The sequence below is a fragment of the Ascaphus truei genome, unplaced genomic scaffold (assembly GCF_040206685.1).
Source record: "Ascaphus truei isolate aAscTru1 unplaced genomic scaffold, aAscTru1.hap1 HAP1_SCAFFOLD_972, whole genome shotgun sequence".
Classification (NCBI taxonomy): Eukaryota; Metazoa; Chordata; class Amphibia; order Anura; family Ascaphidae; genus Ascaphus; species Ascaphus truei.
The window spans coordinates 6,979-34,671 of NW_027457312.1; the positions used below are offsets into that span (position 1 = coordinate 6,979).

The 27,693-nt window shown below is 56.3% G+C and overlaps 1 protein-coding gene across 1 annotated transcript in view; it reads left to right on the forward strand.

Annotated features, from left to right (window-relative positions):
• Nucleotides 1-752: 752 nt before the first annotated feature.
• LOC142486752 (dynein axonemal heavy chain 2-like) overlaps nucleotides 753-27,693 on the forward strand; it is a gene marked incomplete at its 5' end in the record, with an annotated part of 90,252 nt that continues 63,311 nt past the window's right edge. The window contains 10 exons of the mRNA XM_075585208.1: nucleotides 753-894; nucleotides 1,579-1,748; nucleotides 3,738-3,854; nucleotides 6,133-6,297; nucleotides 6,519-6,644; nucleotides 9,169-9,317; nucleotides 10,046-10,112; nucleotides 17,008-17,158; nucleotides 19,455-19,603; nucleotides 24,299-24,432. Of these exons, the coding sequence (XP_075441323.1) occupies nucleotides 753-894; nucleotides 1,579-1,748; nucleotides 3,738-3,854; nucleotides 6,133-6,297; nucleotides 6,519-6,644; nucleotides 9,169-9,317; nucleotides 10,046-10,112; nucleotides 17,008-17,158; nucleotides 19,455-19,603; nucleotides 24,299-24,432 (1,370 nt within the window). The remainder of the gene's footprint in view (nucleotides 895-1,578; nucleotides 1,749-3,737; nucleotides 3,855-6,132; nucleotides 6,298-6,518; nucleotides 6,645-9,168; nucleotides 9,318-10,045; nucleotides 10,113-17,007; nucleotides 17,159-19,454; nucleotides 19,604-24,298; nucleotides 24,433-27,693) is intronic.

Here is a 27,693-nt window from a genome sequence, read left to right on the forward strand (position 1 = left end):
CGCAGAGCGTCGCTCCCCTCTCCTGCCAGAGACCCGCAGAGCGTCGCTCCCCTCTCCTGCCAGAGACCCGCAGAGCGTCGCTCCCCTCTCCTGCCAGAGAGCCGCAGAGCGTCGCTCCCCTCTCCTGCCAGAGACCCGCAGAGTGTCGCTCCCTTCTCCTGCCAGAGACCCGCAGAGCGTCGCTCCCTTCTCCTGCCAGAGACCCGCAGAGCGTCGCTCCCCTCTCCTGCCAGAGACCCGCAGAGCGTCGCTCCCCTCTCCTGCTAGAGACCCGCAGAGCGTCGCTCCCTTCTCCTGCCAGAGACCCGCAGAGCGTCGCTCCCTTCTCCTGCCAGAGACCCGCAGAGCGTCGCTCCCTTCTCCTGCCAGAGACCCGCAGAGCGTCGCTCCCCTCTCCTGCCAGAGACCCGCAGAGCGTCGCTCCCCTCTCCTGCCAGAGACCCGCAGAGCGTCGCTCCCCTCTCCTGCCGGAGACCCGCAGAGCGTCGCTCCCCTCTCCTGCCAGAGACCCGCAGAGCGTCGCTCCCCTCTCCTGCCAGAGACCCGCAGAGCGTCGCTCCCTTCTCCTGCCAGAGACCCGCAGAGCGTCGCTCCCCTCTCCTGCCAGAGACCCGCAGAGCGTCGCTCCCCTCTCCTGCCAGAGACCCGCAGAGCGTCGCTCCCCTCTCCTGCCAGAGACCCGCAGAGCGTCGCTCCCTCCCCCCCCTTGATAATGAGTGCCTTGGCGGTGTTAACCCCGTGCTCCCTGGCAGGCGCTGGAGTCGCTGAATAAGAAGGATATGACGGAGATTAAGTCGTACGGGCGCCCCCCGGTGCTGGTGGAGACGGTGATGCAGGCCGTCATGATCCTGAGGGGCAACGAGCCCACGTGGGCAGAAGCCAAGAGGCAACTGGGTGAGGGGGGGGATCATGAGGGGCAACTTTGTGGGCGAGGGAGCAACTCCCCCACACTTTCTTTTTCTCTCTCTCTCCTCTCTCTCGCTGTCTCTCGCGCTCTCGCCCTCTCTCTCTCTCTCTCTCTCTCTCTCTCTCTCGCTGTCTCTCTCTCTCGCTTTCTCTCTCTCTCTCCTCCTTCCCTTGTTCTTCTTCTTTTTTCCGTCCCTCTTTTTCCCTCGCTCTCTTCTCGCTCCCTCTCTCTTCTCCTCTCTTCTCTCTCCCTCTCTTCTCCCTCCCTCTCTCATCTCTCGCCATCCCTCCCTCTCTCTTCTCCCTCCCTCTCTCTAATCTCCTTCCCTCCTTTCTCCCTCCCTCCCTCTCTCCTCTCCATTTCTCCAACCCTCTCTTTTCTCTCCCTCTCGCCTCTCTGTTTCTCCATCCCTTCCTTTCTCCTCTCCCTCTCTCTTCTCTCCCTCCCTCTCTCTTTAATCTCCTTCCCTCCTTTCTCCCTCCTTTCTTCTCTCCTCTCCTTTTCTCCAACCCTCTCTTTTCTCTCCCTCCCTCTCCTCCGTTTCTCCATCCCTTCCTTTCTCCGCTCCGTCTCTCCCGTCCCCTCTCTTCTCCCCCTCCGTCTCTCTTCTCCCTCTCTCCTTCTCTCCCTCCCTTCCTCCCTCTCCAGTTATCGTTCCCTCCTTTCCCCAGGAGAATCCAACTTCATCAAGCAGCTGATTAACTTTGACAAGGATAACATCTCGGAGCGGGTGCTGAAGAAGGTGGGACAGTACTGTGTCATGCCCGACTTCCAGCCGGACATCATCGGGCGCGTGTCACTGGCGGCCAAGTCCCTGTGCATGTGGGTGCGGGCCATGGAGGTGAGAGGGTGTGTGTCTGTGTGTGTCTGTGTTTGTCTGTGTGTGTGTGTGTGTGTCTGTGCATGTGGGTGCGGGCCATGGAGGTGAGAGGGTGTGTGTGTGTGTGTGTGTGTGTGTGTGAGTCCCTGTGCATGTGGGTGCGGGCAATGGAGGTGAGAGGGTGTGTGTGTGTGTGTGTGTGTGTGAGTCCCTGTGCATGTGGGTGCGGGCCATGGAGGTGAGACGGTGTGTGTGTGTGTGTGTGTGTGTGTGTGTGTCCCTGTGTATGTGGGTGCGGGCCATGGAGGTGAGAGGGTGTGTGTGTGTGTGTGTGTGTGTGTGTGTGTGTGTGTGAGTCCCTGTGCATGTGGGTGCGGGCCATGGAGGTGAGAGGGTGTGTGTGTGTGTGTGTGTGTGTGTGTGTGTGTGTGTGAGTCCCTGTGCATGTGGGTGCGGGCCATGGAGGTGAGAGGGTGTGTGTCTGTGTGTGTCTGTGTTTGTCTGTGTGTGTGTGTGTGTGTCTGTGCATGTGGGTGCGGGCAATGGAGGTGAGAGGGTGTGTGTGTGTGTGTGTGTGTGTGTGTGTGTGTGAGTCCCTGTGCATGTGGGTGCGGGCCATGGAGGTGAGAGGGTGTGTGTGTGTGTGTGTGTGTGTGTGAGTCCCTGTGCATGTGGGTGCGGGCCATGGAGGTGAGAGGGTGTGTGTGTGTGTGTGAGTGTGAGTCCCTGTGCATGTGGGTGCGGGCCATGGAGGTGAGAGGGTGTGTGTGTGTGTGTGTGTGTGTGTCCCTGTGCATGTGGGGGCGGGCCATGGAGGTGAGAGGGTGTGTGTGTGTGTGTGTCCCTGTGCATGTGGGTGCGGGCCATGGAGGTGAGAGGGTGTGTGTGTGTGTGTCTGTGTGTCTGTGTGTGTTTGTGTGTCTGTGTGTGTGTGTGTGTGTGTGTCTGTGTGTCTGTGTGTCCCTGTGCATGTGGGTGCGGGCCATGGAGGTGAGAGGGTGTGTGTCTGTGTGTGTCTGTGTTTGTCTGTGTGTGTGTGTGTGTGTCTGTGCATGTGGGTGCGGGCCATGGAGGTGAGAGGGTGTGTGTGTGTGTGTGTGTGTGTGTGTGAGTCCCTGTGCATGTGGGTGCGGGCAATGGAGGTGAGAGGGTGTGTGTGTGTGTGTGTGTGTGTGAGTCCCTGTGCATGTGGGTGCGGGCCATGGAGGTGAGACGGTGTGTGTGTGTGTGTGTGTGTGTGTGTGTCCCTGTGTATGTGGGTGCGGGCCATGGAGGTGAGAGGGTGTGTGTGTGTGTGTGTGTGTGTGTGTGTGTGTGTGTGAGTCCCTGTGCATGTGGGTGCGGGCCATGGAGGTGAGAGGGTGTGTGTCTGTGTGTGTCTGTGTTTGTCTGTGTGTGTGTGTGTGTGTCTGTGCATGTGGGTGCGGGCAATGGAGGTGAGAGGGTGTGTGTGTGTGTGTGTGTGTGTGTGTGTGTGTGAGTCCCTGTGCATGTGGGTGCGGGCCATGGAGGTGAGAGGGTGTGTGTGTGTGTGTGTGTGTGTGTGAGTCCCTGTGCATGTGGGTGCGGGCCATGGAGGTGAGAGGGTGTGTGTGTGTGTGTGAGTGTGAGTCCCTGTGCATGTGGGTGCGGGCCATGGAGGTGAGAGGGTGTGTGTGTGTGTGTGTGTGTGTGTCCCTGTGCATGTGGGGGCGGGCCATGGAGGTGAGAGGGTGTGTGTGTGTGTGTGTCCCTGTGCATGTGGGTGCGGGCCATGGAGGTGAGAGGGTGTGTGTGTGTGTGTGTGTGTCTGTGTGTCTGTGTGTGTTTGTGTGTCTGTGTGTGTGTGTGTGTGTGTGTCTGTGTGTCTGTGTGTCCCTGTGCATGTGGGTGCGGGCCATGGAGGTGAGGGTGTCTGTGTGTGTGTGTATCTAGCTGCCAATCTTTCATTGTTCCACCTGGATCCCTCTCTCCCCTCACTCTCCCCTCTCTCCCCACCCCCCCTCTCTCCCCTCACTCTCCCCCTCTCAGATGTACGGCAGAATATACCGTGTGGTAGAGCCCAAACGCGCCCGTATGAACACCGCGATGTCTCAGCTGGCAGAGAAGCAGGCGTCACTGGCAGAAGCTCAGAGCAAACTGCGCGAGGTAACGTTATGTGCCCGGCTGTGTATAACTCCTGTGCCAGCCCTAGAGGTGCCAGGCTGTGTATCCCCTATGCCAGCCCTAGAGGTGCCAGGCTGTGTATCACCTATGCCAGTCTTTGAGGTGCCAGGCTGTGCATAACCCCTGTGCCAGCCCTAGAGGTGCCAGGCTGTGTATCCCCTATGCCAGCCCTAAAGGTGCCAGGCTGTGTATATCCCCCTGTGCCAGTCCTAGAGGTGCAAGGCTGTGTATCCCCTATGCCAGTCCTAGAGGTGCCAGGCTGTGTATATCCCCTGTGCCAGTCCTAGAGGTGCCAGGCTGTGTATCCCCTATGCCAGTCTTTGATGTGCCAGGCTGTGTATAACCCCTGTGCCAGTCCTAGAGGTGCCAGGCTGTGTATAACACCTGTGCCAGTCCTAGAGGTGCCAGGCTGTGTATATCCCCCTGTGCCCGCCCTAGAGGTGCCAGGCTCTGTATACCCCCTGTGCCAGTCCTAGCGGTGCCAGGCTGTGTATACCCCTCTGTGCCAGCCCTAGATGTGCCAGTCCTTGAGGTACCAGGCTGTGTATCCCCCTGTGCTATCCCTAGAAGTGCCAGGCTGTGTATACCCCTGTGCCAGCCCTATAGGTGCCAGGCTCTGTATATCCCCCTGTGCCAGCCCTAGAGGTGCCAGGCTGTGTATATCCCCCCTGTGCCAGCCCTAGAGGTGCCAGGCTCTGTATATCCCCTTGTGCCAGCCCTAGCGGTGCCAGGCTCTGTATATCCCCTTGTGCCAGCCCTAGCGGTGCCAGGCTCTGTATATCCCCTGTGCCAGCCCTAGAGGTGCCAGGCTGTGTATCCCGCATGCCAGCCCTAGAGGTGCCAGGCTGTGTATATCCCCCTTTGCCAGCCGTAGAGGTGCCAGGCTGTGTATATCCCCCCGTGCCAGCCCTAGAGGTGCCAGGCTGTGTATCCCCCCGTGCCAGCCCTAGAGGTGCCAGGCTGTGTATATCACCCTGTGCCCGCCCTAGAGGTGCCAGGCTCTGAATACCCCCTGTGCCAGTCCTAGCGGTGCCAGGCTGTGTATACCCCTCTGTGCCAGCCCTAGATGTGCCAGGCTCTGTATACCCCCATGTGCCAGTCCTTGAGGTACCAGGCTGTGTATCCCCCTGTGCTATCCCTAGAGGTTCCAGGCGGTGTATATCCCCCCATGCCCGCCCTAGAGGTGCCAGGCTGTGTATATCCCCCCGTGCCAGCCCTAGAGGTGGCAGGCGGTGTATATCCCCCCGTGCCAGCCCTAGAGGTGCCAGGCTCTGTATATCCCCTCGTGCCAGCCCTAGAGGTGCCAGGCTGTGTATATCCCCCCGTGCCAGCCCTAGAGGTGCCAGGCTGTGTATCCCCCCGTGCCAGCCCTAGAGGTGCCAGGCTGTGTATCCCCCTGTGCCAGCCCTAGAGGTGCCAGGCTGTATATCCCCCCGTGCCAGCCTTAGAGGTGCCAGGCTGTGTATATCCCCCTGTGCCAGCCCTAGAGGTGCCAGGCTGTGTATATCCCCTCGTGCCAGCCCTAGAGGTGCCAGGCTGTGTATATCCCCCTGTGCCAGCCCTAGAGGTGCCAGGCTGTGTACATCCCCCTGTGCCAGCCCTAGAGGTGGCAGGCTGTGTATATCCCCCCGTGCCAGCCCTAGGGGTGCCAGGCTCTGTATATCCCCTCGTGCCAGCCCTAGAGGTGCCAGGCTGTGTATATCCCCCTGTGCCAGCCCTACAGGTGCCAGGCTGTGTATATCCCCCTGTGCCAGCCCTAGAGGTGCCAGGCTGTGTATATCCCCCTGTGCCAGCCCTAGAGGTGCCAGGCTGTGTACATCCCCCTGTGCCAGCCGTAGAGGTGGCAGGCTGTGTATATCCCCCCGTGCCAGCCCTAGGGGTGCCAGGCTCTGTATATCCCCTCGTGCCAGCCCTAGAGGTGCCAGGCTGTGTATATCCCCCTGTGCCAGCCCTAGAGGTGCCAGGCTGTGTATATCCCCCTGTGCCAGCCCTACAGGTGCCAGGCTGTGTATATCCCCCTGTGCCAGCCCTAGCGGTGCCAGGCTGTGTATCCCCCCGTGCCAGCTCCTGCAGTGCGTGTGTGCTCACAGTGCGTGTGTGCTCACAGTGCGTGTGCGCTCACAGTGCGTGTGTGCTCACAGTGCGTGTGTGCTCACAGTGCGTGTGCGCTCACAGTGCGTGTGCGCTCACAGTGCGTGTGCGCTCACAGTGCGTGTGCGCTCACAGTGCGTGTGCGCTCACAGTGCGTGTGCGCTCACAGGTGGGGGAACGCCTGGAGCGGTTAAAGACGCAGTATGACGAGAAGCTGGCACAGAAGGAGACGTTGCGCTCGGAGGCCGAGCAGATGGAGGTGAAGCTGCAGCGAGCGGGGAAACTGGTCACTGGCCTGGCAGGCGAGAAAACCCGCTGGGAGGAGACCGTCAAGGTCAGAGGTCACACCCATATCCCCCCTCTCCTCCCTCTGCAATCCTTCTCCCCACTCTCCCCCTCCTATCCGCTCTCTCCCTTCTCCCTCTTTGTGTTTCCTCTCTACCCTCTTCCACCTCTGTCCCCTCTCTCCTGTCTTCTTGGTAATCCTCTCTTCCCACTTCTCCCCAATCTGTAACCTTTCTCTCCTCTCTCCCTCTCTCTCCTTCTCCCGCACAGGGACTAGAAGAGGACCTGGGCTTCCTGGTGGGCGACTGTCTCCTGGCCTCCGCCTTCTTGTCCTACATGGGTCCCTTCTTGTCCGGCTACCGCGAGGACATCCTGTCCCTCATCTGGATCAAGGAGGTAACCCTTCCCTCCGTCACCATCACACACAACAACACAGCTCCCCCCTCCAACACACACACGTCACACAAACCCCCAGCATCATCTCAGCACACACCGCCCCCATATCTCCCCAACGCACAACGCTTCACACTACTCCGAACACAAGAACAGCTCATGCCGTCTCCCCAAACACACACACCCAACACAAACCCCCAACATCACACTAACACACCCAACACACACACACACCCATATCTCCCCAACGCACAACGCTTCACACTACTCCAAACACCACAATAGCTCATGCTATCTCCCCAAACACACACCCAACACAAACCCCCAACATCACACTAACACACCCAACACACACACCCCCATATCTCCCCAACGCTCAACCCTTCACACTACTCCGAACACCACAACAGCTCATGCCGTCTCCTCAAACACACACACACCCAACATCACACTGACACACCCAACACACACCACCCCCATATCTCCCCAACACACAGCCCTCCACACTTCTCCGAACACCACAACAGCTCATACCGACTCCCCAAACACACACACACCCAACACACACCACCAACATCACACTGACACACCCAACACACACTGCCCACATATCCCCCCAACACACAGCCCTCCACACTTCTCCGAACACCACAACAGCTCATGCCGTCCCCCCAAACACACACACACCCAACACACACCACCAACATCACACTGACACACCCAACACACACTGCCCCCATATCCCCCCAACACACAGCCCTCCACACTTCTCCGAACACCACAACAGCTCATGCCGTCCCCCCAAACACACACACACCCAACACACACCACCAACATCACACTAACACACCCAACACACACTGCCCCCATATCTCCCCAACACACAGCCCTCCACACTTCTCCGAACACCACAACAGCTCATACCGACTCCCCAAACACACACACACCCAACACACACCACAAACATCACACTGACACACCCAACACACACCCCCATATCTCCCCAACACACAGCCCTCCACACTTCTCCGAACACCACAACAGCTCATGCCGTCCCCCCAAACATACACACACCCAACACACACCACCAACATCACACTGACACACCCAACACACACTGCCCCCATATCTCCCCAACACACAGCCCTCCACACTTCTCCGAACACCACAACAGCTCATACCGACTCCCCAAACACACACACACCCAACACACACCACAAACATCACACTGACACACCCAACACACACTGCCCACATATCCCCCCAACACACAGCCCTCCACACTTCTCCGAACACCACAACAGCTCATGCCGTCCCCCCAAACACACACACACCCAACACACACCACCAACATCACACTGACACACCCAACACACACTGCCCCCATATCCCCCCAACACACAGCCCTCCACACTTCTCCGAACCCCACAACAGCTCATGCCGTCCCCCCAAACACACACGTAACCTCCCTGCCCGGCTCCCTGGGGAGGTTACAGGGGGGTAGTTGGGTATTGAACATCAGCACAGGCTTCCCTGCCTCGGGTGCTGGATGTGGGTCGGCTGGGCGGTGGAAAGATCCAGTATCCATCCTGTTATCACTCCATGCATAGTTCTTCCCTGGGTGCCTGGGACACTCCTGGGAGGCGCGTACACGTGTTACTGGCAGGGCTTCCTGTATTGGACTAGGCCCCCGGTGTTGCACTTGCTTAGCTCTGTCCGTGGGATCATTCTATTTCGGGCCCCTCTGAGATCCTGCCCTGCTCTGGGGAGGTTATTACCACCCTCCTTCCTCCTGCAGGAAGCCGGCACTTTCTCAGGGGCTACGAACTCTGTGTATGGCGATGCTCTCGTGGGGCTGATCTCCGGACATCCCAGAACCCTCTGTGGCATGTCTGCATTACCTCTCTGGGACCTGCATATCCCTTCTGTGCAATGCCGTAGGGGCCCTAACTGTTAAGGCACTGCCCCTAAATAAAACCCAATAAACAGGGGGGCCTAATCTCTCCTTTACTTGGGGGAATTTCCCCCGGCCTCTACTCCCCGAGGCCCCTACTCTCCTCTCCTTCTGGAACCTAACCTTCCAGGACATTTCCTCTGACTCTTATACCCCCTATCATGTAGTTCCATGTGTCATCACAGGGTGGAGCCTATCATCCACTGCTTACTATTAACTCCTTAGATTACGTTAGTAACCAACACACCACACACACACACTCAACACACACCTTATCCCCAATACAATAATACAATACACAACCCCCCACATCACTTCACCACACTACTCTGAACACCACAACAGATCACGCCATCCCCCAAAACACACACACCTGACACAAAACCCCCAGCATCATACCATCACACTACACCCACACACCGCCCTACACATCACCACAACACACACACCACACACAACACCACACACAACACCACAGGCACCCCCCCCTTATATTATCCAAACATAACAGCCCCCCTCACACCCCAACAAACCCCACTATCCCCCCACCCATGACCTCTGACCCCCTCTCAGGTCCGTGAGATGATGGTGCCGTGCTCCCCCAACTTCTCCCTCTCCACCTTCCTGACCAAACCCACCACCATACGAGAGTGGAACCTGCAAGGCCTGCCGTCCGACACCTTCTCCAGCGACAACGGCATCATCGTCACACGGGGGAACAGGTAGCGCCCCCTGCCTGTCCCATAACTCTCTGGGGCTCCCTCTACCCTGACCACAACGCTTTGGGGCTCCCCCACCGTCCTATAAACTACTAAATAGAAAGTAGAGCAGTTTCTCTATTCATGTAAGTAGGCATTCCAACGCGTTTCGCTCCCACTTGGGATGGAAACGCGTTGGAATGGCTACTTAAATAAATAAATAAATCTTTCTGCTATCTAAGCAGTGCCCGCTACCTTTCTATTTTGCCGCTGATTCATCCACGTGGGATCTGCCATAGCAGGGGCCGCTCAACTCCCAGTCCCCAAGGGGCCACCGACAGGCCCGGTTTGAAGGATATCCCTGCATCAGTACAGTGGCTCAGTCAAAATGACCTGTGCTGAAGCAGGGATATCCCTAACACCTGGCCCGTTGGTGGCCCTTGAGGATTGGAGTTGAAGTGCCCCCTGTACTATCGGGAAAGACCCCGGGCAGCATTTGGTGCCCCATACTGGTTTATACAGTATAGTGAGTGACAGTACGAGTGCTCAACATACTACTCGTGTGTTCTATATATATATTCTATAAGTGACTAAACCATAGTCTCGCTCCCCACTCATAATGTTCTGGGGTTTATTGTCGCTTACTTCCCATAATCCTCTTGGGCTTGATCCCCTCCCAAACTCCTCTGGAGCTCAGTCTCGCTCCCCTCCCATAATCCTCTGTGGTAGAGACTTTGCTGCTTGTGTTACAGGTGGCCGCTGATGATCGATCCACAGGGACAGGCCACTAAGTGGATTAAAAACATGGAGAATGCCAAGGTAGGATGTCAATTTGCGCTCACTAATGTCCCCGCTGTCACTGTGTCACCCTGCGGGGGGAGGGGGAGGCTCATAGCTCCCTTCTGTCTGTGTCACCCTGCGGGGGAGGGACAGGCTCATAGCTCCCTTCTGTCTGTGTCACTGTGTCACCCTACGGGGGGAGGGACAGGCTCATAGCTCCCTTCTGTCTGTGTCACCCTGTGGGGGGAGGGACAGACTCATAGCTCCCTTCTGTCTGTGTCACTGTGTCACCCTGCGGGGGGAGGGACAGACTCATAGCTCCCTTCTGTCTGTGTCACTGTGTCACCCTGCGGGGGAGGGACAGACTCATAGCTCCCTTCTGTCTGTGTCACCCTGGGGGTGAGGGACAGGCTCATAGCTCCCTTCTGTCTGTGTCACTGTGTCACCCTGCGGGGGAGGGACAGGCTCATAGCTCCCTTCTGTCTGTGTCACTGTGTCACCCTGCGGGGGGAGGGACAGGCTCATAGCTCCCTTCTGTCTGTGTCACTGTGTCACCCTGCGGGGGGAGGGACAGGCTCATAGCTCCCTTCTGTCTGTGTCACTGTGTCACCCTACGGGGGGAGGGACAGGCTCATAGCTACCTTCTGTCTGTGTCACCCTGGGGGGGGAGGGACAGGCTCATAGCTCCCTTCTGTCTGTGTCACTGTGTCACCCTGCGGGGGGAGGGACAGGCTCATAGCTCCCTTCTGTGTGTGTCACTGTGTCACCCTGCGGGGGGGAGGGACAGGCTCATAGCTCCCTTCTGTCTGTGTCACTGTGTCACCCTGCGGGGGGAGGGACAGACTCATAGCTCCCTTCTGTCTCTGTCACAGTGTCGCCCTGCGGGGGAGGGACAGGCTCATAGCTCCCTTCTGTCTGTGTCACCCTCGGGGGGGAGGGACAGACACATATCTCCCTTCTGTCTGTGTCACTGTGTCACCCTGTGGGGGGAGGGACAGGCTCATATCTCCCTTCTGTCTGTGTCACCCTGCGGGGGGAGGGACAGACTCATAGCTCCCTTCTGTCTGTGTCACCCTGCGGGGGGAGGGACAGGCTCATAGCTCCCTTCTGTCTGTGTCACTGTGTCACCCTGCGGGGGGAGGGACAGTCTCATAGCTCCCTTCTGTCTGTGTCACCCTGCGGGGGGAGGGACAGACTCATAGCTCCCTTCTGTCTGTGTCACTGTGTCACCCTGCGGGGGGAAGGACAGACTCATAGCTCCATAGCTCCCTTCTGTCTGTGTCACTGTGTCACCCTGCGGGGGGAGGGACAGTCTCATAGCTCCCTTCTGTCTGTGTCACCCTGCGGGGGGAGGGACAGGCTCATAGCTCCCTTCTGTCTGTGTCACTGTGTCACCCTGCGGAGGAGGGACAGACTCATAGCTCCCTTCTGTCTGTCACTGTGTCACCCTGCGGGGGGAGGGACAGACTCATAGCTCCCTTCTGTCTGTCACTGTGTCAACCTGCGGGGGGAGGGGCAGACTCATAGCTCCCTTCTGTCTGTGTCACTGTGTCACCCTGCGGGGGGAGGGACAGACTCATAGCTCCCTTCTGTCTGTCACTGTGTCACCCTGCGGGGGGGAGGGACAGACTCATAGCTCCCTTCTGTCTGTGTCACCCTGCGGGGGGAGGGACAGACTCATAGCTCCCTTCTGTCTGTGTCACTGTGTCACCCTGCGGGGGGAGGGACAGACTCATAGCTCCCTTCTGTCTGTGTCACTGTGTCACATTGCGGGGGGAGGGACAGACTCATAGCTCCCTTCTGTCTGTGTCACCCTGCGGGGGGAGGGACAGACTCATAGCTCCCTTCTGTCTGTGTCACTGTGTCACCCTGCGGGGGGAGGGACAGACTCATAGCTCCCTTCTGTCTGTCACTGTGTCACCCTGCGGGGGAGGGACAGACTCATAGCTCCCTTCTGTCTGTCACTGTGTCACCCTGCGGGGGAGGGACAGGCTCATAGCTCCCTTCTGTTTGTGTCACTGTGTCACCCTGCGGGGGGAGGGACAGGCTCATAGCTCCCTTCTGTCTGTCACTGTGTCACCCTGCGGGGGGGAGGGACAGACTCATAGCTCCCTTCTGTCTTTGTCACCCTGCGGGGGGAGGGACAGACTCATAGCTCCCTTCTGTCTGTGTCACTGTGTCACCCTGCGGGGGAGGGACAGACTCATAGCTCCCTTCTGTCTGTGTCACTGTGTCACATTGCGGGGGGAGGGACAGACTCATAGCTCCCTTCTGTCTGTGTCACCCTGCGGGGGGAGCGACAGGCTCATAGCTCCCTTCTGTCTGTGTCACTGTGTCACCCTGCGGGGGGAGGGACAGGCTCATAGCTCCCTTCTGTCTGTGTCACTGTGTCACGCTGCGGGGGGAGGGACAGACTCATAGCTCCCTTCTGTCTGTGTCACTGTGTCACATTGCGGGGGGAGGGACAGACTCATAGCTCCCTTCTGTCTGTGTCACCCTGCGGGGGGAGCGACAGGCTCATAGCTCCCTTCTGTCTGTGTCACTGTGTCACCCTGCGGGGGGAGGGACAGGCTCATAGCTCCCTTCTGTCTGTGTCACTGTGTCACGCTGCGGGGGGAGGGACAGACTCATGGCTCCCTTCTGTCTGTCACTGTGTCACCCTGCGGGGGAGGGACAGACTCATAGCTCCCTTCTGTCTGTCACTGTGTCACCCTGCGGGGGAGGGACAGACTCATAGCTCCCTTCTGTCTGTGTCACTGTGTCACCCTGCGGGGGAGGGACAGGCTCATAGCTCCCTTCTGTCTGTCACTGTGTCACCCTGCGGGGGGAGGGACAGTCTCATAGCTCCCTTCTGTCTGTCACTGTGTCACCCTGCGGGGGGAGGGACAGACTCATAGCTCCCTTCTGTCTGTCACTGTGTCAACCTGCGGGGGGAGGGGCAGACTCATAGCTCCCTTCTGTCTGTGTCACTGTGTCACCCTGCGGGGGAGGGACAGACTCATAGCTCCCTTCTGTCTGTCACTGTGTCACCCTGCGGGGGGGAGGGACAGACTCATAGCTCCCTTCTGTCTGTGTCACCCTGCGGGGGGAGGGACAGACTCATAGCTCCCTTCTGTCTGTGTCACTGTGTCACCCTGCGGGGGGAGGGACAGACTCATAGCTCCCTTCTGTCTGTGTCACTGTGTCACATTGCGGGGGGAGGGACAGACTCATAGCTCCCTTCTGTCTGTGTCACCCTGCGGGGGGAGGGACAGGCTCATAGCTCCCTTCTGTCTGTGTCACTGTGTCACCCTGCGGGGGGAGGGACAGACTCATAGCTCCCTTCTGTCTGTCACTGTGTCACCCTGCGGGGGAGGGACAGACTCATAGCTCCCTTCTGTCTGTCACTGTGTCACCCTGCGGGGGGAGGGACAGACTCATAGCTCCCTTCTGTCTGTGTCACTGTGTCACCCTGCAGGGGAGGGACAGGCTCATAGCTCCCTTCTGTCTGTGTCACTGTGTCACCCTGCGGGGGGAGGGACAGGCTCATAGCTCCCTTCTGTCTGTCACTGTGTCACCCTGCGGGGGAGGGACAGGCTCATAGCTCCCTTCTGTCTGTGTCACTGTGTCACCCTGCGGGGGGAGGGACAGGCTCATAGCTCCCTTCTGTCTGTCACTGTGTCACCCTGCGGGGGGGAGGGACAGACTCATAGCTCCCTTCTGTCTTTGTCACCCTGCGGGGGGAGGGACAGACTCATAGCTCCCTTCTGTCTGTGTCACTGTGTCACCCTGCGGGGGGAGGGACAGACTCATAGCTCCCTTCTGTCTGTGTCACTGTGTCACATTGTGGGGGGAGGGACAGACTCATAGCTCCCTTCTGTCTGTGTCACCCTGCGGGGGGAGGGACAGGCTCATAGCTCCCTTCTGTCTGTGTCACTGTGTCACCCTGCGGGGGGAGGGACAGACTCATAGCTCCCTTCTGTCTGTCACTGTGTCACCCTGCGGGGGAGGGACAGACTCATAGCTCCCTTCTGTCTGTCACTGTGTCACCCTGCGGGGGAGGGACAGACTCATAGCTCCCTTCTGTCTGTCACTGTGTCACCCTGCGGGGGGAGGGACAGACTCATAGCTCCCTTCTGTCTGTCACTGTGTCACCCTGCGGGGGAGGGACAGGCTCATAGCTCCCTTCTGTCTGTGTCACTGTGTCACCCTGCGGGGGGAGGGACAGGCTCATAGCTCCCTTCTGTCTGTCACTGTGTCACCCTGCGGGGGGGAGGGACAGACTCATAGCTCCCTTCTGTCTGTGTCACCCTGCGGGGGGAGGGACAGACTCATAGCTCCCTTCTGTCTGTGTCACTGTGTCACCCTGCGGGGGGAGGGACAGACTCATAGCTCCCTTCTGTCTGTGTCACTGTGTCACATTGCGGGGGGAGGGACAGACTCATAGCTCCCTTCTGTCTGTGTCACCCTGCGGGGGGAGGGACAGGCTCATAGCTCCCTTCTGTCTGTGTCACTGTGTCACCCTGCGGGGGGAGGGACAGACTCATAACTCCCTTCTGTCTGTCACTGTGTCACCCTGCGGGGGAGGGACAGACTCATAGCTCCCTTCTGTCTGTGTCACTGTGTCACCCTGCGGGGGAGGGACAGGCTCATAGCTCCCTTCTGTCTGTGTCACTGTGTCACCCTGCGGGGGGAGGGACAGACTCATAGCTCCCTTCTGTCTGTCACTGTGTCACCCTGCGGGGGGAGGGACAGACTCATAGCTCCCTTCTGTCTGTGTCACCCTGCGGGGGGAGGGACAGGCTCATAGCTCCCTTCTGTCTGTGTCACTGTGTCACCCTGCGGGGGGAGGGACAGACTCATAGCTCCCTTCTGTCTGTCACTGTGTCACCCTGCGGGGGAGGGACAGACTCATAGCTCCCTTCTGTCTGTCACTGTGTCACCCTGCGGGGGGAGGGACAGACTCATAGCTCCCTTCTGTCTGTCACTGTGTCACCCTGCGGGGGAGGGACAGACTCATAGCTCCCTTCTGTCTGTCACTGTGTCACCCTGCGGGGGAGGGACAGGCTCATAGCTCCCTTCTGTCTGTGTCACTGTGTCACGCTGCGGGGGGAGGGACAGACTCATAGCTCCCTTCTGTCTGTCACTGTGTCACCCTGCGGGGGAGGGACAGACTCATAGCTCCCTTCTGTCTGTGTCACTGTGTCACCCTGCGGGGGAGGGACAGACTCATAGCTCCCTTCTGTCTGTCACTGTGTCACCCTGTGGGGGAGGGACAGACTCATAGATCCCTTCTGTCTGTGTCACTGTGTCACCCTGCGGGGGAGGGACAGGCTCATAGCTCCCTTCTGTCTGTCACTGTGTCACCCTGCGGGGGGAGGGACAGTCTCATAGCTCCCTTCTGTCTGTCACTGTGTCACCCTGCGGGGGGAGGGACAGACTCATAGCTCCCTTCTGTCTGTCACTGTGTCACCCTGCGGGGGAGGGACAGGCTCATAGCTCCCTTCTGTCTGTATCACTGTGTCACCCTGCGGGGGGAGGGACAGACTCATAGCTCCCTTCTGTCTGTCACTGTGTCACCCTGCGGGGGGGAGGGACAGACTCATAGCTCCCTTCTGTCTGTGTCACTGTGTCACCCTGCGGGGGGAGGGACAGACTCATTGCTCCCTTCTGTCTGTGTCACTATGTCACCCTGCGGGGGAGGGACAGTCTCATAGCTCCCTTCTGTCTGTGTCACTGTGTCACCCTGCGGGGGGAGGGACAGACTCATAGCTCCCTTCTGTCTGTGTCACTGTGTCACCCTGCGGGGGGAGGGACAGACTCATAGCTCCCTTCTGTCTGTGTCACCCTGCGGGGGGAGGGACAGGCTCATAGCTCCCTTCTGTCTGTGTCACTGTGTCACCCTGCGGGGGGAGGGACAGACTCATAGCTCCCTTCTGTCTGTCACTGTGTCACCCTGCGGGGGAGGGACAGACTCATAGCTCCCTTCTGTCTGTCACTGTGTCACCCTGCGGGGGGAGGGACAGACTCATAGCTCCCTTCTGTCTGTGTCACTGTGTCACCCTGCAGGGGAGGGACAGGCTCATAGCTCCCTTCTGTCTGTGTCACTGTGTCACCCTGCGGGGGGAGGGACAGGCTCATAGCTCCCTTCTGTCTGTCACTGTGTCACCCTGCGGGGGAGGGACAGGCTCATAGCTCCCTTCTGTCTGTGTCACTGTGTCACCCTGCGGGGGGAGGGACAGACTCATAGCTCCCTTCTGTCTGTCACTGTGTCACCCTGCGGGGGAGGGACAGACTCATAGCTCCCTTCTGTCTGTGTCACTGTGTCACCCTGCGGGGGAGGGACAGGCTCATAGCTACCTTCTGTCTGTGTCACTGTGTCACCCTGCGGGGGGAGGGGCAGACTCATAGCTCCCTTCTGTCTGTGTCACTGTGTCACCCTGCGGGGGGAGGGACAGACTCATAGCTCCCTTCTGTCTGTCACTGTGTCACCCTGCGGGGGGAGGGACAGACTCATAGCTCCCTTCTGTCTGTGTCACCCTGCGGGGGGAGGGACAGGTTCATAGCTCCCTTCTGTATGTGTCACTGTGTCACCCTGCGGGGGGAGGGACAGACTCATAGCTCCCTTCTGTCTGTCACTGTGTCACCCTGCGGGGGAGGGACAGACTCATAGCTCCCTTCTGTCTGTCACTGTGTCACCCTGCGGGGGGAGGGACAGACTCATAGCTCCCTTCTGTCTGTCACTGTGTCACCCTGCGGGGGAGGGACAGACTCATAGCTCCCTTCTGTCTGTCACTGTGTCACCCTGCGGGGGAGGGACAGGCTCATAGCTCCCTTCTGTCTGTGTCACTGTGTCACCCTGCGGGGGGAGGGACAGGCTCATAGCTCCCTTCTGTCTGTCACTGTGTCACCCTGCGCGGGGAGGGTATAACCCCATTTTCTTGCCCCCCTGTAGGGCCTGAAGGTTATCGACCTCCAGATGCCGGATTACATGAGGACACTGGAACAGGCCATACAGTTTGGGAGTCCTGTGCTGCTACAGAACGTGCAGGAGGAGCTCGATCCGTCGCTGTCACCCATCCTAAACAAGGCTGTCACTAAGCTAGGTGAGTTATAGGCAGGGGGTATATGGGGTAATAGGAGGAGTTATAGGGAGCGGGTATATGGGGTAATAGGAGGAGTTATAGGGAGCGGTTATATGGGGTAATAGGAGGAGTTATAGGGAGCGGGTATATGGGGCAATGGGAGGAGTTATAGGGAGCGGTTATATGGGGCAATGGGAGGAGTTATAGGGAGGGGGTATATGGGGCAATGGGAGGAGTTATAGGGAGAGGTTATATGGGGCAATGGGAGGAGTTATAGGGAGCTGGTATATGGGGCAATGGGAGGAGTTATAGGGAGGGGTTATACGGGGTAATAGGAGGAGTTATAGGGAGCGGGTATATGGGGTAATAGGAGGAGTTATAGGGAGCGGTTATATGGGGTAATAGGAGGAGTTATAGGGAGCGGGTATATGGGGCAATGGGAGGAGTTATAGGGAGGGGTTATATGGGGTAATAGGAGGAGTTATAGGGAGGGGTTATATGGGGTAATAGGAGGAGTTATAGGGAGCGGGTATATGGGGCAATGGGAGGAGTTATAGGGAGGGTATATGGAGTAATAGGAGAAGTTATAGGGAGCGGATATATGGGGCAATGGGAGGAGTTATAGGGAGGGGTTATATGGGGTAATAGGAGGAGTTATAGGGAGAGGTTATATGGGGTAATAGGAGAAGTTATAGGGAGCGGGTATATGGGGTAATAGGAGGAGTTATAGGGAGCGGGTTATATGGGGTAATAGGAGGAGTTATAGGGAGCGGGTATATGGGGTAATAGGAGGAGTTATAGGGAGCGGGTATATGGGGTAATAGGAGGAGTTATAGGGAGCGGGTATATGGAGTAATAGGAGGAGTTATAGGGAGCGGTTATCTGGGGTAATAGGAGGAGTTATAGGGAGCGGTTATATGGGGTAATAGGAGGAGTTATAAGGAGCGGTTATATGGGGCAATGGGAGGAGTTATAGGGAGGGGTTATATGGGGTAATAGGAGGAGTTATAGGGAGGGGTTATATGGGGTAATTCGAGGTGTTATAGGGAGCGGGTATATGGGGTAATAGGGGGAGTTATAGGGAGCGGTTATATGGGGTAATAGGAGGAGTTATAGGGAGCGGTTATCTGGGGTAATAGGAGGTGTTATAGGGAGCGGTTATATGGGGCAATAGGAGGAGTTATAGGGAGGGGTTATATGGGGTAATAGGAGGAGTTATAGGGAGGGGTTATATGGGGTAATAGGAGGAGTTATAGGGAGCGGTTATATGGGGTAATTGGAGGTGTTATAAGGAGCGGGTATATGGGGTAATAGGGGGAGTTATAGGGAGCGGTTATATGGGGTAATAGGAGGAGTTATAGGGAGCGGTTATCTGGGGTAATAGGAGGTGTTATAGGGAGCGGTTATATGGGGTAATAGGAGGAGTTATAAGGAGCGGTTATATAGGGTAATAGGAGGAGTTATAGGGAGGGGTTATATGGGGTAATAGGAGGAGTTATAGGGAGGGGTTATATGGGGTAATTGGAGGTGTTATAGGGAGCGGGTATATGGGGTAATAGGGGGAGTTATAGGGAGCGGTTATATGGGGTAATAGGAGGAGTTATAGGGAGCGGGTATATGGGGTAATGGGAGGAGTTATAGGGAGCGGTTATATGGGGTAATAGGAGGAGTTATAGGGAGCTGGTATATGGGGTAATAGGAGGAGTTATAGGGAGCGGGTATATGGGGTAATAGGAGGAGTTATAGGGAGCGGGTATATGGGATAATAGGAGGAGTTATAGGGAGCTGGTATATGGGGTAATAGGAAGAGTTATAGGGAGCGGGTATATGGGGTAATAGGAGGAGTTATAGGGAGGGGTTATATGGGGTAATTGGAGGTGTTATAGGGAGCGGGTATATGGGGTAATAGGGGGAGTTATAGGGAGCGGTTATATGGGGTAATAGGAGGAGTTATAGGGAGCGGGTATATGGGGTAATGGGAGGAGTTATAGGGAGCGGTTATATGGGGTAATAGGAGGAGTTATAGGGAGCTGGTATATGGGGTAATAGGAGGAGTTATAGGGAGCGGGTATATGGGTAATAGGAGGAGTTATAGGGAGCGGGTATATGGGGTAATAGGAGGAGTTATAGGGAGCTGGTATATGGGGTAATAGGAAGAGTTATAGGGAGCGGGTATATGGGGTAATAGGAGGAGTTATAGGGAGCGGGTATATGGGGTAATAGGAGGAGTTATAGGGAGCTGTTATATGGGGTAATAGGAGGAGTTATAGGGAGCGGTTATATATATATATATATATATGTTGTGTGTGTTGCGCAGGGGGGAAGCTGCAGATCCGTCTGGGGGACAAAGACATCCTGTATAACCCTGAATTCCGATTCTACATCACGACTAAACTTTCCAACCCGCATTACACCCCGGAGATCAGCGCCCAGACCACCATCGTGAACTTTGCGGTGAAGGAACAGGTAACCGGACACCCTCCCCCTCCCCACCTGGTACCGAGGTACTGCGTTCCGGCGGCCATATTGTCCCAGCAGACCATTGTAGGTGGGTTTGTCGGCTGCAATACCTTGTGACTTAAATCAGGGGCGGACAACTCCTCTCCTCAAGGGCCACCAACAGGCCAGGTATTGGGGATATCCCTGCTTCAGCACAGGTGGCTCAATAAGTGGCTCAGTCAATGACTGGCCAACTTTAGTCCTCACGGGCCACCAACAGGTCATGTTTTCCGGATATCCCTGCTTCAGCACAGGTGACTCAATAAGTGGCTCAGTCAATGACTGGCCAACTTTAGTCCTCAAGGGCCACCAACAGGTCATGTTTTCAGGATATCCCTGCTTCAGCACAGGTGGCTCAATAACGTGGCTCAGTCAATGACTGGCCAACTTTAGTCCTCAAGGGCCCTCAGCCGATCATGTTTTCAGGATATCCCTGCTTCAGCACAGGTGGCTCAATCAGTGTCTCAGTCTTCGACTGAGCCACTGATTGTGCCACCTGTGCTGAAGCAGGGTTATCCTGAAAACGTGACCGGCTGAGGGCCGGAGCTGTCCACCCCAGAGTTAGGACCAGCCGTTGTTCAGAGGTGAAGCCAGTGCACAGACCGTTCCATCCCGGTATGTATCGTACCGTATATTGTAAGTGGGCGCGTGGGGCTGGATACACACTCCTTGGGAGCTTGCAAGTGGAGTGGTGATTAGATGGACATGGATAGTAAGGAGAGAGGTGTCCTAGCGGACGCGGGAGGAAGGTCTCAGGCTGCACTTCTCAATGTGTGACAAGTGTTTTCATAGTGGTCGGTGAAGCCCACAGGCCAGGGGTGGAGTATGTATTCGGTTGCAAAGTTGTGTAGGTTTCAAGTGTCCTTTGAGAATGAGAAGAATCTGGGAAGATCTGGTCCGATGTGGTGACAGTTGGTCATTCATTCTGGTCTGGGGGACCTGTTTTGGTTTCCCCAATGTAGTACATCTTATACTATATTAGTGAAAGCACTGTATGTATGCCTGCATGCATGCATGCCAGCCTGCCTGCCTGCTGGATGTCCGGTGTCCCTAGGGGAAATCTCATTGGTCCCTTGGGCCGCCCCCGCATACCTCTCATTGGCCTGAGGCGGAGTGACGGCCCAAAGGACACACAGGGACACAAACACACACACAGGGACCCACACAGGGACACACACGGACACACACACACACACAGGGACACACACACACACACACACAGTAGGGGGGGGGTGTACATTAGCAGCATGTATAACCCGGGGGGGGGAGGGCCCTCCACACCCGCGCGCACCTCCTCCTCTCCCCGTGTCTCCCGCGCTTTCAAACCCCCCCCCCTTCACCTCCCCTCCACCCCCCCCTTCACCTCCCCTCCACCCCCCCCCCTTCACCTCCCCTCCACCCCCCTTCACCTCCCCTCCACCCCCCCCCTTCACCTCCCCTCCACCCCCCCCTTCACCTCCCCTCCACCCCCCCCTTCACCTCCCCTCCACCCCCCCCTTCACCTCCCCTTCACCTCCCCTCCACCCCCCCCTTCACCTCCCCTCCACCCCCACCCTTCACCTCCCCTCCACCCCCACCTTCACCCCCCCTTCACCTTCCCTTCACTCCCCCCTTACAACCTCCCACCACCTCCTCACCACCTCCACCCCCCTTCCCACCTCCCCCACCCCCCTTCCCAACTCCCCACCACCTCCCCCCCCTTCCCACCACCTCCCCCCCACCCCCCCCTTCCCACCACCCCCCCCCCTTACCACCACCTCCCCTTCCCCCCCACCCCCCTCCTTCCCACCACCTCCCCCCCACCCCCCCCCCTTCCCCCCACCTCCCCCCCCACCCCCCCCTTCCCTGAGGCGGAGTCACGGGCCAAAGGACACACAGGGACACAGACACACACACACACGTAGACACACACACACACACGTAGACACACACACACACACAGACGTAGACACACACACACGTATACACACACACACACGTATACACACACACACGTATACACAAACACACACACGTAGACACAAACACACACACGTAGACACACACACACGTAGACACACACGTAGACACACACGTACACACACACACACACGTACACACACACACGCACGTAGACATACACGTACACGTAGACACACACAGACACACACACACACATGTACACGTAGACACGTACACACACACATGTACACGTAGACACGTACACACACACACACACATGTACACACACACACACACACATGTACACGTAGACACGTACACACACACACATGTACACGTATACTCACACACATGTACACGTACACACACACATGGAGACATACACACACACACATGGAGACATACACACACACACATGTACACATACACACACACGTATACACTCACACACGTATACACACAGGTATACATACACATAATGTATACACACACATGTATACACACACACACATGTATACACACACACACATGTATACACACACACACGTATACACACACACACACACACACGTGTATACACACACATGTGTATACACACACAAACATGTGTACACACACACAAATGTACACACACACACACACTTATACACACACACACATACAATGTATACACACACACACATACAATGTATACACACAAACATGTATACACACACACACCCCAGCACCACCACATCAGCACACCGGTATCCCATGCCCCCCCAGCACACTGGCATTCTCGGCTCCCCACCATTCCCAGCCCCCATCAACACCATCAGCACCCACACATCGCCACCTTTGCACCTCCCCCATCGGCACACCCACATCCGCACCCCCACATCAGCACCAAACCCTCCCAAATCAGCACACCAATACAATCACCATCAGTACAGCCACAGCAGCACTACCACCGCACATGGGCCGCGTGGACCACTCCCCACCCAAATGCCACACCCACACCACAAACATCCCGGGCAACGCCGGGGCTCTCAGCTAGTGTTATATATACATAGTATGTTCTAGATTTTCTACCATACACTATGTTGCTGGGTTTGTGGAGAGAGGGAGGAGGGGAGGGGGAAAAGAGATGGCGGGACAGGGGGGGAAGAGCGAAGGAAAAGGATGGTTAGAGAGAGTGAGAAGGAAATGGAGAGAGAGAGAGAGCGAGAAGGAAATGGAGGGTGAAAGAGAGAGCGAGAAGGAAATGGATGGTGAAAGAGAGTATGAGAGAGAGAGAGAGAGAGAGAGATGGATGGTGAGAGACAGAGCGAGAAGGAAATGGATAGTGAGAACGAGAGAGCGAGAAGGAAATGGATGGTGAGAGACAGAGCGAGAAGGAAATGGATAGTGAGAATGAGAGAAGGAAATGGATGGTGAGAATGAGAGAGCGAGAAGGAAATGGATAATGAGAATGAGAGAAGGAAATGGATGGTGAGAATGAGAGAGCGAGAAAGAAATGGATGGTGAGAATGAGAGAGCGAGAAGGAAATGGATGGTGAGAATGAGAGTGAGAAGGAAATGGATGGTGAGAATGAGAGAGCGAGAGGGAAATGGATGGTGAGAATGAGAGAGCGAGAAGGAAATGGATGGTGAGAATGAGAGAGCGAGAAGTAAATGGATGGTGAGAATGAGAGAGGGAGAAGGAAATGGATGGTGAGAATGAGAGATTGAGAAGGAAATGGATGGTGAGAATGAGAGTGAGAAGGAAATGGATGGTGAGAATGAGAGAGCGAGAAGGAAATGGATTGAGAGAGAGAGTGAGAAGGAAATGGAGGGTGAGAGAGAGAGCGAGAAGGAAATGGATGGTGAGAGAGAGAGAGAGAGAGAGAGATGGATGGTGAGAGACAGAGCGAGAAGGAAATGGATAGTGAGAACGAGAGAGCGAGAAGGAAATGGATGGTGAGAGACAGAGCGAGAAGGAAATGGATAGTGAGAATGAGAGAAGGAAATGGATGGTGAGAATGAGAGAGCGAGAAGGAAATGGATAATGAGAATGAGAGATGGAAATGGATGGTGAGAATGAGAGAGCGAGAAAGAAATGGATGGTGAGAATGAGAGAGCGAGAAGGAAATGGATGGTGAGAATGAGAGTGAGAAGGAAATGGATGGTGAGAATGAGAGAGTGAGAAGGAAATGGATGGTGAGAATGAGAGAGCGAGAGGGAAATGGATGGTGAGAATGAGAGAGCGAGAAGGAAATGGATGGTGAGAATGAGAGAGCGAGAAGGAAATGGATGGTGAGAATGAGAGTGAGAAGGAAATGGATGGTGAGAATGAGAGAGCGAGAAGGAAATGGATGGTGAGAATGAGAGTGAGAAGGAAATGGATGGTGAGAATGAGAGAGTGAGAAGGAAATGGATGGTGAGAATGAGAGAGCGAGAAGGAAATGGATTGAGAGAGAGAGAGAGTGAGAAGGAAATGGATGGTGAGAATGAGAGAGTGAGAAGGAAATGGATGGTGTGAGAGAGAGAGAGTGAGAAGGAAATGGATGGTGAGACTGAGAGAGCGAGAGGGAAATGGATGGTGTGAGAGAGAGAGTGAGAAGGAAATGGATGGTGAGAATGAGAGAGCGAGAAGGAAATGGATAGTGAGACTGAGAGCGAGAGGGAAATGACTGGTGAGAGAGAGTGACAGTAACGGATGGAGATGTGGGAGTGTGTCACTGAGCGGGGTCTCTCCTGCAGGGGCTGGAGGCGCAGTTACTGGGCAGTGTGGTAAGAAAGGAGCGGCCGGAGCTGGAGGAACAGAAACATTCCCTGGTTCTGAACATCGCGTCCGGGAAGCGAAGGCTGCAGGAGCTGGAGGACGAGATCCTGAGGTGTGTATGCAGGTCACCGCCCTGACCAACGTCTGGATGAAGTGTATGTTCCCGGGCCTCCCTCCTCTTAACCCCCCCATCTCCCCATCTCTCCCTCCCATCACTTTCCTCTAACACCTTACTATGTCCCCAAATCTTTCTGCCTCTCTCTCCTCCAGCGTTCTTACTTTCTCCTACTGACTTCCTCTCTTTCTCCGTCTGCCTCCTGTGTGACCTTTATAGCTATCGTTCTCTCCTTATCTGCCAGCAGGCTGTGTGCATAAAGTAATCCTTCCAAGTTTGGTTGTTCTAGTCCAGGCTATTTATTAGGATGCTTGATTTTAGAGAGGAGTTTTAAGGTTAGTCTTAAAGGTGGGCAGAGAAGGTGCCTGGCGTAAACCGTGTGAGGGAGTCCCACAGGTAGGGGACAGTGAGGCGAAAAGGGTTTAAGGCGAGAGAGAGCAGTAGGGATGGAAGGGAGACCGTTCTGGGTAGCGCGCAGGAGACAAACAAGGGTATAGCGAGAGGTCAGAGCTGGTATATAGAGAGGAGCAGATGAGGGAGAGCCTTGAAGGTAAGGAGGAGAACGTTGTGGGTGATCCGGAACCTGATGGGAAGTCAGGAGAGGGATATAAGGAGGAGAACGCTGTGGGTGATCCGGAACCTGATGGGAAGTCAGGGGAGGGATATAAGGAGGAGAACGCTGTGGGTGATCCGGAACCTGATGGGAAGCCAGGAGAGGGATATAAGGAGGAGAACGTTGTGGGTGATCCGGAACCTGATGGGAAGCCAGGAGAGGGATATAAGGAGGAGAACGTTGTGGGTGATCCGGAACCTGATGGGAAGTCAGGGGAGGGATATAAGGAGGAGAACGTTGTGGGTGATCCGGAACCTGATGGGAAGTCAGGGGAGGGATATAAGGAGGAGAACGTTGTGGGTGATCCGGAACCTGATGGGAAGTCAGGGGAGGGATATAATGAGGAGAACGTTGTGGGTGATCGGGAACCTGATGGGAAGTCAGGGGAGGGATATAATGAGGAGAACGTTGTGGGTGATCCGGAACCTGATGGGAAGTCAGGCGAGGGATATAAGGAGGAGAACGTTGTGGGTGATCCGGAACCTGATGGGAAGTCAGGCGAGGGATATAAGGAGGAGAACGTTGTGGGTGATCCGGAACCTGATGGGAAGTCAGGGGAGGGATATAAGGAGGAGAACGCTGTGGGTGATCCGGAACCTGATGGGAAGTCAGGGGAGGGATATAAGGAGGAGAACGTTGTGGGTGATCCGGAACCTGATGGGAAGTCAGGAGAGGGATATAAGGAGGAGAACGCTGTGGGTGATCCGGAACCTGATGGGAAGTCAGGGGAGGGATATAAGGAGGAGAACGTTGTGGGTGATCCGGAACCTGATGGGAAGTCAGGAGAGGGATATAAGGAGGAGAACGTTGTGGGTGATCCGGAACCTGATGGGAAGTCAGGGGAGGGATATAAGGAGGAGAACGTTGTGGGGGATCCGGAACCTGATGGGAAGTCAGGAGAGGGATATAAGGAGGAGAACGTTGTGGGTGATCCGGAACCTGATGGGAAGTCAGGGGAGGGATATAAGGAGGAGAACGTTGTGGGTGATCCGGAACCTGATGGGAAGCCAGGAGAGGGATATAAGGAGGAGAACATTGTGGGTGATCCGGAACCTGATGGGAAGTCAGGGGAGGGATATAAGGAGGAGAACGTTGTGGGTGATCCGGAACCTGATGGGAAGTCAGGAGAGGGATATAATGAGAACGTTGTGGGTGATCCGGAACCTGATGGGAAGTCAGGAGAGGGATATAATGAGAACGTTATGGGTGATCCGGAACCTGATGGGAAGCCAGGAGAGGGATATAAGGAGGAGAACGTTGTGGGTGATCCGGAACCTGATGGGAAGTTAGGAGAGGGAATTAAGGAGGAGAACGCTGTGGGTGATCCGGAACCTGATGGGAAGTTAGGAGAGGGAATTAAGGAGGAGAACGTTGTGGGTGATCCGGAACCTGATGGGAAGTCAGGGGAGGGATATAAGGAGGAGAACGCTGTGGGTGATCCGGAACCTGATGGGAAGTCAGGGGAGGGATATAAGGAGGAGAACGTTGTGGGTGATCCGGAACCTGATGGGAAGTCAGGAGAGGGATATAAGGAGAACGTTGTGGGTGATCCGGAACCTGATGGGAAGTCAGGAGAGGGATATAAGGAGGAGAACGTTGTGGGTGATCCGGAACCTGATGGGAAGTCAGGCGAGGGATATAAGGAGGAGAACGTTATAGGTGATCCGGAACCTGATGGGAAGTCAGGAGAGGGATATAAGGAGGAGAACGTTGTGGGTGATCCGGAACCTGATGGGAAGTCAGGAGAGGGATATAAGGAGGAGTATATATCTCAACCGACGACTTCAAAACTATTTATATTCCACCTCCTATATACGGCCACTATGTGATACTGGAAAAATATGAAGACCGTTTGATTACATGAAGATATAAGCAAGATGAGGATCAGCAAGGGAGTGCGGCAGGGAGACGCTGTGTCACCAGGATCAGCGAGGGAGTGCGGCAGGGAGACACCGTGTCACCGGGATCAGTAAGGGAGTGCGGCAGGACGACACCGTGCCACCAGGATCAGCGAGGGAGAGCGGCAGGGAGACGCCGTGTCACCGGGATCAGCAAGGGAGTGCGGCAGGGAGACACCGTGCCACCAGGATCAGCAAGGGAGTGCGGCAGGAAGACACCGTGCCACCAGGATCAGCAAGGGAGTGCGGCAGGAAGACACCGTGCCACCAGGATCAGCAAGGGAGTGCGGCAGGGAGATGCTATGTCACCAGGATCAGCAAGGGAGTGCGGCAGGAAGACACCGTGTCACCAGGATCAGCAAGAGTGCGGCAGGGAGATGCTGTGTCACCAGGATCAGCAAGGGAGTGCGGCAGGGAGATGCTGTGTCACCAGGATCAGCAAGGGAGTGCGGCAGGGAGATGCTGTGTCACCAGGATCAGCAAGGGAGTGCGGCAGGGAGACACCGTGTCACCAGGATCAGCAAGAGTGTGGCAGGGAGACACTGTGTCACCAGGATCAGCAAGAGTGTGGCAGGGAGACACTGTGTCACCAGGATCAGCAAGGGAGTGCGGCAGGAAGACACCGTGTCACCAGGATCAGCAAGAGTGCGGCAGGGAGACACTGTGTCACCAGGATCAGCAAGGGAGTGCGGCAGGGTGACACCGTGTCACCAGGATCAGTGAGGGAGTGCGGCCGGGAGACGCCGT